This window comes from Daphnia magna, linkage group LG8 (assembly GCF_020631705.1).
Source record: "Daphnia magna isolate NIES linkage group LG8, ASM2063170v1.1, whole genome shotgun sequence".
Classification (NCBI taxonomy): Eukaryota; Metazoa; Arthropoda; class Branchiopoda; order Diplostraca; family Daphniidae; genus Daphnia; species Daphnia magna.
In genome coordinates this window covers 458,618-470,359 of record NC_059189.1, presented here as the reverse complement: position 1 = coordinate 470,359, position 11,742 = coordinate 458,618, and the positions used below count along the sequence as shown (strand labels likewise).

Genomic DNA, 11,742 nt, shown 5'->3' with positions numbered 1-11,742 from the left:
GAAAGGCGCGGTAGTCCCAAAATTAACAACAGAACGTCTGCTTTCCTCCATGTGACAATAGCATGATGGATATCTCGTGCCGGATCTCCTTGGTTTAGAAATCACATGCATGGTGTGTGTAAACACCCACTGTTTGTTATTCTCGCATGTAAAATTATGCGGCTTAGTTACTAAAAGTCCAACCAATAACTGAATTTCATTAAAGTTTTAAATATCAGCTGGGATGGCAACTGTATTGTTAAACGACGAAGCAGAACAAAGCCGAAAGCTAAGCATGGATGTCCAAGACACAAAGAATACTACGTTAAGTGCAGTTTCGAATCATCGAAAAATGATGGCATTACCCGCGTTAAAAATATTAGCAGATCTTGATCATTCTGAGAAAAGCTTTGATGTTCTAATGTCTGTAATGGACAGATGCTGCCGAGAACCAAATAACCAAAGTGTTTTCCTTGGGTGTGGAGATGATGAATTAGACCACAAATTAGCTTTTGGTAACACCTAAAAAAACTTGTTGCCTACACATTCATAACAAGAGATTCTTCTTACAGCTTACACAAAATGGTTTCTTGGCAGATTTTCAATAATCTTTACAAGGAAATCATACATGAAGGCTTTCAATTCCTTCATTGAACTGAACGTGAAAATTTTGAATTTGTTCCGTGATAAAGAACCAAACCAATTTAGAAGTCTTGTAAATGAATTTGTTAACTTATTGAAGGAATTAGCTGTGATTGTATCTCAACGGTCAAATGAAGAAGTTCACACCCATCAAAGCTTCAAATTGCACTCTTTTGTCCCTAAAGAGCCAGTAGCTCTTGCAACAGATTGCCTTTTGAAGATGGATGGCTTAGAACTAAATTCTTTACAAGAATGTTCTCTTCTACAAAGCAATGTTACCAAGGTAAGCTTCTTGTTATAGTAATTCTTTTTTCTGTTTTCTAAAATTTTGTATTCTGTCTTTCATTTTTTTTTTATTCATATTTTTTGTAGATCATTGCTATGTCAGCCGATGGCATTCTGCAATACGACCCACAGTTGTGCAGCAAACTTGTCTGCATTCTATTGGATCAATTGAATTATGGGGAAATCTGTACATTTAAATCTACTTTGAATTGTCTTGGACAAATCTTAGTACATGATTGTTCAACAAGAGTAAGAATTTCTGATGACATTCACTAGTACTTCAAACACTGACTTATTGGTCGCAGGTTCTCGAGATTTTTCTACACTACGCATACCGCTTAGTCAACCTAATGACGGATGAAAACAACCGAGTCTGGAATGAAAATAGCGAAAATAGTTCCAGTGAAATAGGAGTTGCCCTAATTGAATGCCTTAGTCGCTTATCTAACCCTTTTGGCTCGTGCAGCATGACTAATCACCAATATTTGAGGCTCATTAGTTTCATTTTACTCCGTGAACAATTTCATCAGCCTAGTAAACACCATTTATTCTTTAAGGCATCGCTTGCTAATTTCTAAAATTAACATTTTTTCCTGAAGTTGTCCTCAACAACCTTCTGCAAAGCATGCTTGGCGCACTTCAAAGATTTACCTGTCAAGAAACCACTTCTCTTTGCAGATTTACACCTGATCTCTGGATCAAGCTGTTAAAGCATTCCTATGTAAGACTGCCTAATATTCTAGCCATTTTATGCTTTTATTATTAAGAAAGTTTATCACATTTGTAGGCTGCTATTCCGCCCATGCTAATAATCCTTCAAAGTGAAATGGCTCCTGGAGACAGTCCAATTGAAATTAGTGAACCCTTAGCTAAAAGATTAAAAATCGATTTTCTTCCGACATTGACGTCCGTAACTCTATGGGAGCAACTAAAAAGTCGCTGGACTCTAATACTAGACCAACAAGTTACGGATCAACCAGTTGAGATGGCAGATATAACAGCGCTTGTAAGAATCGCGATATCTGGAGTCAAATTAAAGCTGAAATGGCGTGAAATGAATTCTGTCATGGACGATGCAGATTTTGAAAATCTAAATGGAAAAATTTGTCAAATACTGTTAACTGGAGAAATCAACAGTGAAAATATGGACAATGTCATAGCCATTATATGCGAGTATTTGACCAGCTGTATCCCCCTTACCTATGCCGGAATCGACAAGAACATCGCTTTAGCGTGGTTTGCGCTTTCGGCACTTCCGTGGCTGTCGTCAGTGTCCGAATCGTGTGATCTGGAAGTCAAATGGATCCAAGTGAGCCGCAAATTCAGGCCCTCGTTCCTGAAACACCAAAGCAGTTTTGCCAGCTGCTTCGTCAAGTTCCCCGTTGGGTTTTTTAAACCTTGGGCTGTTGAAATTGGCTTGAAAATTTTTGACATAGAATTTTTGCAAGCTGATGCTGGGACACTTATACCTTCTCTTCCGTGGATTGTCCGTCACAGTAAATCGTTTCGCGAAGCCATCAGTCAATGCTTAACAACAATTTTGGCTTCAGGCTCAAAAGAAGAGATAAGAGAGTTAACAAAAACCGGAACAGACTTGGTCTGTGCCCTATCAGGCAAGACGAATGTTGTCAATAACCCCGAAGATGGATTGAGCTTACGTTGCACCCATAATCTGGAAAATCTTGCTACATCACTGAAGATTAGCATCGTTCCTGAAAACATGGCGCTTTTCTTCCTCGAGTTTGTTTTTGATGAAAATGATCATTCAGTACTTCATCGCGTGGAGCTTTTTCGCTCTGTGCTTTATCACTCTGCTCGAACTGAAGCGCTGCGTGTATCTGTCACCAAGAAGTTGCACAAAGCGGCGCAAATGTCCGTTGAAAAAAACTTTGCATATCTACAAAGCACCGTTTTAAAGTGTACGACGATTTTGGTACAGTTTTGGAAGGAAACTGTCATGTCAGACTGCTTTCACGTTGTATTCAAGATCTTGCTACTGTCTTCATATGGTGCACCTGTGATGTGCTGGACTTCATCGACAGTCAAAGAAATCGCATCGAAATTGAACGTAACTCCAGAAATGCTTTTCCAGCGGCATGTCACAATCGTTTGCGATGTCCTGCTGAGCAATCCTGATTTGGAATGGAGAAATAGTTTACTCTCTCTAGCCCCAGAAATATTCATGAGCTCTTCGCACATGGTCTCGAATGTCCATCAGTGGCTCTTGCTTTTGATACCAACATTGATCCCACGATTGGTGGTCGAAAGAGCAAAGGCCCCCAGCCCATTTTTCGAAGAAATTTGCAATCAAATGAACAAAAACCCAAGTGAGTTGATTGTCAAATATTTTTCAGATATTTACGTTCACATCTTACTGTATTGTGATGCGAACGAACAGAGCGCCGTCACATCATACGTTGAGCGCATAACCAAACTGAAGCTTCCACTGCTCCGTGCGCCGAACTTTCAATCAGTTCACAATGATTTAGTTATTCAGCTACATTCTCAACGTGATCGTGTGCTTAAAGCTCTTAAGGTCTTCGCTGACGAAGACAAATCGGCAGCAGTATCCACGTCCACCTCTACTGCCAAGAATCGCTGTCAGACTAAAAGTTTAAACAGTCTTGGTGACTATCTTCGACCTCGCTTCTTGGGCATACTGGTTCATTTGGATAGCGTCCTCCTTTCAAAGGTCTTGTCAGATCATATCAAGATAGAAGCCTTGTCGTCACTTTCCGATTTACTCCATCTCATGGGGACGGAGAACATCGTCGCTGTCCGGCTAAAAGTGTTGGCCACGTTAAGGACAGCATTACAACTAACAGAGGAACCCTTTCCTCAATTGAATGCCTCAGCTTGGGATGCCTTCGTAAGGATACTCGGCGTTCAAGATTTGGGGCCATTAGTAAGCCAAATCGCCGTGAGTATTCTCCCTCTCCATTCGTCTTGTGCGGAACAGATACGTTCTATTCTCTACTATATTGTTGTGGAAAACGCAGAAACACTCAAAGAACATCTGAAAGATCTGCATTTTCTTCCCGAACTCCCAGGTAAAATGATTGAATTTAAATATCCCAATTTCTCATACTAAACGAGATTGATCGCTTTTTCTGTCAGGCCTCGAAGATGTTGTCTATTCATTGAAAAAGACGTGCAGCACGAACACCAGCATTCCGGAACAACTGTCGTTCTTAATGCGTAACATTTCGCACGAAGATTTCGAAGTCCGGATGCAGTCGTTGTCACATTTGAAATCGATAGTCCAAAAAAATTTTGACATCATTCAACAGCTAATTATGGGCACCAATGACACGTCGGAGGCGGTACTCACGCGTCTTATTTCCGCTCTGTTGAAAGGCTGCTCAGTTCGTGAAGATGAATTGCTTCTATTGTACGGCAAATGTTTCGGTTACTTAGGCGCCGTCGATCCGGGACGTTTAACTTTCAGCGACCAGCATAATGGGGATTCAACTGTCTACACTGCAACGCTTATCGACGACGATTTCACCTTTCACCTGCTGGGTTTACTAGCTCGCTCTTTCCTAGCGCCACGCAATTCACAGAACTTATCTATTCTTTCGTTCACCATCCAACAAATTTTGAAAATCTACAACTCTGAAGATGATTCGTCGAAATTGTTTGAAAGTGCATTGTGGAACCGTCTTCCGGAGCAACTAAGAGTGGCGTTTTCGCCTTTGACCAGTTCTCGCTACGCCTTAAAACAACAAACGGAATCAGGCCCAGCTCCTTTCCCTCTTTATCGATCAACCGCAGGGAAAAGTTACGGCAATTGGTTGTACAACTGGACAGCTGGGTTGATTAAAAAAGTGACCCACCCTCTTGCTCAACAGATTTTTAATGCCTGTTTGCCAACTGTGCGCCGAGACTTGAACATCAACCGATATCTTTTACCCTACGTTGTCATCACTGCACTTTGGAGTAGTCCAGTCGAAGAAAGCGCTCGCATCGGCGAAGAAATTATGGCGGTGCTGACGGACCGTGGTTTGCAGAGGAGCCCTCGAAGAATGATGAAACGTTATTCGTCTAGCGCCAGTGCGACAGATGTCTCTAGTCAAGGATCGAGCCCTAAAGATTCCGCCGACGCTAACCTCCATCAGTCTAGTATGCAAGGCATCTTTCATTTGCTGGATCATTTGAAGAAATGGTTGAAGCAAAAGTCAAACAGCCATCGCTCGAACAGAAAGGATCGCTCCATTACTCTGGATAAAGAGTACAAAGTGGTCCAGGAACTTGTGGACCGTATTCCAAATGATTTACTTGCCCGAGCTGCTTATCAATGCCAAGCATATGCTCGTGCCATTCTCCATCTGGAAGCTCATCTGAAAGCCAATCCTATTCAGTTGCGGGATCAACTGGGTTTTCTTCAGAAACTATACGTAGCCATGGATGAACCGGACGGAGTGGCTGGAGTTTGTGCCATTCGAGATCAAGAGCCAAGCCTTGAAGAGAACATTACTGCCTACGAAGCCACCGGTCGTTTGCAAGATGCGTTTTCATGCTACGAACGCATCAGCCAAAGAGAAGATTGCTCATTAGAATTTTATCAGGTTAAATAAATTTCTTTTTCTTGTCACAAATGCAAACTAATCGTAGTCTTTTTTTTTTACACAGGGAATGTTGCGATGTTTACTGAACTTGGATCTGCCTCAAGGTTCCCTGACTATGGCTAATGGACTGTTACAGAATTGTCCCGAATGGCGCCGGAATCTAGATGACTATCGTGCCGAATGTGGTTGGCGTCTTGGCCAATGGGATTTGCTTGAAGACGTTGTCAAGCCGTATGATTTAACATCCGCCAACAATGATGCGGCTGTCGGTTGGGGTGTTGGACTAGGACAAGCGCTGCTAGCCACGAAGACAAACGATCTGCCAAAAATGGAAAAATGTTTGCGTTCAGTGCGGCTGAAACAAATGCGAGTGATTAGCGCCATCAATCTCGAACGTAACTCGTATCCACGAGCTTACGAAAATTTTGTTAGACTGCATATTCTGTCAGAGATGGAATCGGCCGTGTCGCTACTGGACCCAGCCTTGATTGCAAAAGAGACTGCCTTTCGAGCTCGTTTTAGCGAACTTTTGAAAAATTGGAACCAACGGTTGGATGGAGTGCAGGCGTCGGTGCGTTACACGGAGCCGGTTTTGATTGTTCGTCGCGTTGTGTTGAAATTAATTGGCCAACAAGTAGAGACTAAACACCCCCAACTGATGGAAGAAATCGAAGCTGAAATCGGGAATAGTTGGCTGGTCAGTGCCCGTTTAGCTCGGAAGGCCGCTCATTTCCAGCGTGCACATATTTTACAATTGGTTGCTAGTACAAGCCCCTGCCCGCCACCGGCCATATATATGGAGCAAGCCAAACTGCATTGGGCCAAAGGCGAACAAGATCAAGCCATCACAGTATTGAAGCGAGGAGTGGAAAAACGTTTTCCCGACTTGCAGGCGGTGCAAATCGAAGCTGCCGGACTTGAACCTGACAAATTCACCAGTGACATTCTTGAATGTTTAAAAGCCAAACTGTTGCTTGCTCGCTACTACGATGAGACTGGCCATGCAGATATGAACACTATTATCAGATACTACAAGGAAGTGACCGAGATCAGCAAGGTGTGGGAAGAAGGATTCTTCCGTTTGGCTGGTTACTATGATGTGCTGTGGAACAATCTAGAAGGAACCAAGGAGAATCATCTTGATATGGCGCGTTACATCGTTACCAATCTAGGTCGTTCGATGATTTATGGAAGCCAATTTATCTATCAGGCGATGCCTCGAATGCTTTCCCTCTGGATGGAGTTAGGCACAGCGGAAGCTGAGAATCCCAAAATCTACAAGAATAGTAGCAGTCGAGTCAAGATGACCGACGTGACAAGAGCTATTGATGTTGCACAGGAAAAAATTCCTGCTTACAAATTTTTGACGGCATTTCCCCAGTTGATTTCAAGAATTTGTCATCCGCATCCGGAAGTGGCTGCTCTCCTTCGTCGTATCATTGCAAAAACTCTCGTATCTCACATGCAGCAGTGTATGTGGATGATGATTTCAGTTTTGAAATCGTCTTACAGCGTTAGGGCAAAGCGTTGCCGAGAGATCATCGATATGGTTGCATCTAACCAACCCAGTGTGAGAAAATTCTTTGGAGATGCCACAAATTTAGCGGACAGGCTTGTCGAACTAGCCAATAAACCTGTCGAAGATGGCGTAATGGTACTTTCGGTCGAAAAAGCTTTTAGAGCTCTTCCTAGTCTTCTCAGCCAATCGCATTTCAGCAAAATTATGGTTCCATTGCAATGGCTGATGACGGTGACATTGCCTGCTACTCCAGGAGAGAATGTCGAACACAATCCGTTTCCAAAAGATTCTGTCTACATTGTTGGTGTGGAAGATACCGTAGAGGTAATGCACTCGTTGCAAAAACCGAAGAAAATATCCATCCGTGGATCTGATGGCAAATTGTACGTTTTCCTCTGTAAACCGCAAGATGATTTGCGGAAGGATTTTAGGTAAATTTAATTGTTTTATGTTTTTATGATTCTAATTAAAACATTATATTGTCTACTTCTTCTTTTGCAGGTTGATGGAATTCAACCAGTTGATTAATCGGTATCTTCTTCGAGATCCCGATTCACGCAAACGCAATTTACACATCCGAACTTATGGTGTTATTCCGTTAAACGAAGATTGTGGTCTCATCGAATGGATTCCGAATCTAATTGGTTTGCGACTCGTACTCAACCGGATATACAGAGAAAAGGGTTGTCTTATGAGCAACACGGAATTAAGAAAGAGGACGCCCCATCTTCGGGATACGCTTTTGCGCAAAAGAGAACTATTTGAAAAAGGTTTCTCGTTATGCCGATTTAAAATCCAAACCAAATTCTAAAGTCTTATTATTTGTTTCACTGTTATATAGAAATTCTACCGCGGTATCCTTCCGTGTTCAGTGAATGGTTCTTGAGCACATTCCCCGACCCCCAAGATTGGTTTTTAGCCAGACTAAGTTATGTTCGAACGACGGCCGTGATGTCCATGGTAGGATTCATTGTTGGCCTAGGTGATCGTCACGGAGAAAATATCCTTTTTGACGCAGTATGTGGCGATGCAGTTCACGTAGATTTTAGTTGTCTCTTTAACAAAGGTAATTATTATGGATTTGTCCCCGCAATTCTCCTTGAAACATACTTCTTTTCTTGTTTTTAATCTAGGTCTTTCCTTTGAATGGCCTGAACAAGTTCCGTTTCGTTTAACGCACAACATGATTGAAGCCATGGGGGCGACAGGGGTCGAGGGTTCTTTTCGGAAATGCTGTGAAGTAACCTTACACGTATTAAGGAAAGAAATTGACACACTTCTTAGTGTACTGAAGCCCTTTGTTCATGATCCACTCGTGGAGTGGTCAAAGAAATCCGTAAATAAAGGTCGCGCTGATCTTCCCGAGATAAAAAATGAGCAGGTATCAAATCCCAACTGTCTTCTTGCCATTTGTTCTGTGCTTAATTCATCTCAATTCCCATACCAAAAGGCTTTAGAACATGTTGAGAATATCAAAATGAGATTGCAAGGCTATTTTCAACAGCCTAATTCGAAGAATAAAATGAAATACCGCTTGTCTGTCGAGGGACAAGTTAACCAGCTTATTGCTGAAGCTACCAATGTGGACAATTTATGCCAAATGTGAGTTAGACTTTTTTTTAACTGTTACAGTAAGCTTTAACTTTCTGCTTGCATAAGGTATATTGGTTGGGCAGCCTATATGTGATAGTCCGTTGCACTGATTCGAGAACGACCGACGTGATTGGAGTTAAATTTCTCCAATATTCGATCAGGCTCTTGTGTTTCATATTTAATCATTCTGTAATCTTCAAAGAAGAATAAAGAAATTACCTTTTTTGCCATTGTCCATATTATTCTGTCGGTTCTGTTATTGTTCTGGTCTTTTAAAGATTTTTTTCCTTGTGTTCAAATTTAGCCTGACGTTCAAATGTTAAGTGTTAATCGTGAAACAAAATCTGAATTATTTTCTGGACAATGACAATAAGAGAAACATCATGGTGTAAAAGGTTCCCTTTTACACCATGGAAACATCCTGATATCTAATATCGTCTGGCAACGCTGCTGCTAGTTGAACCCAGCCTGTTAGTTGTTAGTCTTGTTACTTTATTCAACTCGCTTCAGTAGTTCAGTTGTGTATTCTCACGTCTCCAGTTAAAGGGTTTGGAATCTTCGAGTTACATCATTGTTTGCTCGTGGAATTTTTAGTTGATACTGATATACTGTTGTTGCCTTGTGAAGAGTGCCATATTGCCTATAATACTAAAACGTTACAGAAAGTGATTCTGAGAATCGACATAAACATAAGGTAAGAGGTCATATGAAGAACAAAATATCTTCTTTATTTTGGAGCTTACGTATCACAAAACATCGCGTTTGTTAAAACGCGAGCCCACTACCCATGAAAAAAAAAATGGCTGTTTCATTCCAATTGGTCGTGTATTTTGCGTTAGACCGGTTATGGTGATCTACACTACAGCACAATCACCAATCCTTCCAGTAGTATTGGAGTCAGACATGTTTCAAAAGTGTGGATTAACCTACCGGTACATTAGTGAACGATTATGTGTTGTTTCCATTTTGCCAATTAATGGCGCGAGTTCTCACTGTTGTTTACCTCACATTGTCATCCTACTAAATTGTCTAGCGCAGTCCATTATCGCAACCAAAAAAGTTGTGCAATTTTAAAAAGTTCTCCTACTCAATTTATTCTTGTACGACGGGACAAACTCTGTCACTTTAGAGAAGCAAAAGGAAAGGATGAGTAAGCAGAGAGCCGCCGACTATGAGTGTTGTGGTATCCGTTTTCTCAATAAAAAAGCATTAGGACACCACTTGGCCACCTGTCATGAACAAGGGTAAGCAGACAATTAAAAATGTTTATCTCTTACTAACTATAAGTTGATTTTCCCCATGTATCAGATTGAAATGCTCAATGTGCGACGACCATTTTAAGACACCATTCAGATTACGAAAACATGAAATTGTCCATTTTGGTAAGAAGGATTTCGTCTGCAACATATGTAATTTTGCCACGTTGCACAAAGGTAATCTGAAACGGCACGTCCGGTTGCATGAACGCGGAGACAGTCATTCGTCAACCAAAAATGAATTAATACATCACGGTCGTTCGACCAAGAACCACAAGAAAAATGAAAAAACCTTCATCAACAAACCGCATAGCTCAGGCAGTAAGACATCTGGTTTAACGAAAACTGAACTCCATGATGGCGATGATTTTACTGAGGAGAAACAACGCAAGGAGTACGACGAAAAGCATCAAACAACAACAAATTGTAGAGGTAATGGTCACCATTTCATTAATGTAACTCAGTATCATGATGCCTTTTCTGATTTTTCAGTTTTTCGTACCGTTGAAAATAATAATGGAGGCAAGTCGGGTAACTGCCTCAAAAACGAGAAATCCATAACTTCCTTCAAAACAAACAAAGTAAAAAAAATTGGAGTTGCGAAACGGCTTTTAAAATCATCATCGTTATTTGGTCGACAAAAAAGCACTCGACTGGTGGCCGATCGCACACGTTACGTCATCGAGAAACTGGATTCTGCACAGGTGGTTTAGCATTTTATCGGATAATTATATTTTCGTTTAGAATGACATCCGCTGTTTGAATCTTCCCTACTAACAAATTCCATTCAGGATGAAGCCCGACAAATAAGATCACAAATTTCAATGCTAACGACAGTTCCTGCATTACTTCCTCTACTCGAACGATTGCTAGAATTGTCCACTTCCATCGCGAAACATATTCCTAAAGCAATTAGGAAGGAAGTTCGTTTTCAAGTCATAGAATGCCTGGAATATCTATTGCACACCACCAGGATGGTTATTGTTCGCTGGGAAGATTTGATTGGCCTGATGTATCGTGACACGTCGCTCAACGCCATCCAATACGCTTACAGAACACTTCCAATTTTTATAAACTGGGAAAAGAATGAACATCTTGAAATGCTGGATAATGTCCTTCTGTTGATTTTCCACACAGTAAAAAACAAGCAATATCCACCACCTATCCGTAAATTGAATTACTCTCTTTTTAACCTTACCATTTACTTGATAAAATTAACAACAACTTTGTATGTTTATCGTAAGGATCTGAAATTAGCCAGAATCAGTTGGAAAACGTCCCACATCTAATCATCGATTCCGAAAGGGCAGGCACGTCAGACATCAATTAATCGAGAATTGCATGAACAAGTTTTCCTTCTGCAACAGCCAATCCGATGTATAAGAGATTTTGCAGATGGTACGCCAGAAAGGATGAAGAAAAAAAATTGGTATATACAATTGGAATTTTTCATTTGACTAAAATATCGACGTGACAAAACATCCAGAGTGAAAACCAAGCGGTTTTAAGTATAAAAATGACAACTATTCGCACCGTGTTCCGTTATGGAGTAGTGTGAGACACGCATGCACGCACTGTTGTATTCAGAAACATGCCATCACCTTTTATGTTAGGTGGTACCAGGAAAATGAATTTTTTTTTTCCTCCAACCAATAATACGCAACTCTTAGGACTGTAGGAGGGTTCTCTTCATTTTTTCCAGCTTTAAACTGTGTGTAACTATACATAAAAAACGTGGCCAACCTAATCGAACAGAACCACCCGTTTCTTCTGTCCGGATATTTTATTATAATCCTTATGTTTTTTTCGCCATTTCTAATAAATAGAACCGTTTTTGTTTTGTTTTTTTGTATTTCATATTTCATTATGTCAGTAATTGTTAAGTTTTACTTTTTAAATA

At 40.9% G+C, this 11,742-nt stretch overlaps 1 protein-coding gene across 2 annotated transcripts; it reads left to right on the top strand.

Annotated features, from left to right (window-relative positions):
- Nucleotides 1-17: 17 nt before the first annotated feature.
- Nucleotides 18-11,686, top strand: LOC116929803 (serine/threonine-protein kinase ATR). Of its 2 annotated transcripts, XM_032937132.2 has the most exons (19): nucleotides 18-494; nucleotides 552-904; nucleotides 994-1,155; nucleotides 1,212-1,440; nucleotides 1,506-1,627; nucleotides 1,694-3,956; nucleotides 4,024-5,474; nucleotides 5,539-7,424; nucleotides 7,495-7,763; nucleotides 7,835-8,059; nucleotides 8,127-8,374; nucleotides 8,444-8,595; nucleotides 8,653-9,280; nucleotides 9,716-9,830; nucleotides 9,895-9,968; nucleotides 10,020-10,274; nucleotides 10,335-10,546; nucleotides 10,634-11,009; nucleotides 11,087-11,686. In XM_032937132.2, the coding sequence occupies exons 1-13, from the start codon at nucleotides 224-226 to the stop codon at nucleotides 8,678-8,680; spliced, it is 7,659 nt and encodes a 2,552-aa protein (XP_032793023.2). In that variant the 5' UTR covers nucleotides 18-223; the 3' UTR covers nucleotides 8,681-9,280; nucleotides 9,716-9,830; nucleotides 9,895-9,968; nucleotides 10,020-10,274; nucleotides 10,335-10,546; nucleotides 10,634-11,009; nucleotides 11,087-11,686. The 2 variants fall into 2 exon arrangements, with proteins under 2 accessions (XP_032793023.2, XP_032793021.2); XM_032937130.2 differs by having other exon boundaries at nucleotides 9,895-10,274.
- The last annotated feature ends 56 nt before the right edge of the window (nucleotides 11,687-11,742 follow it).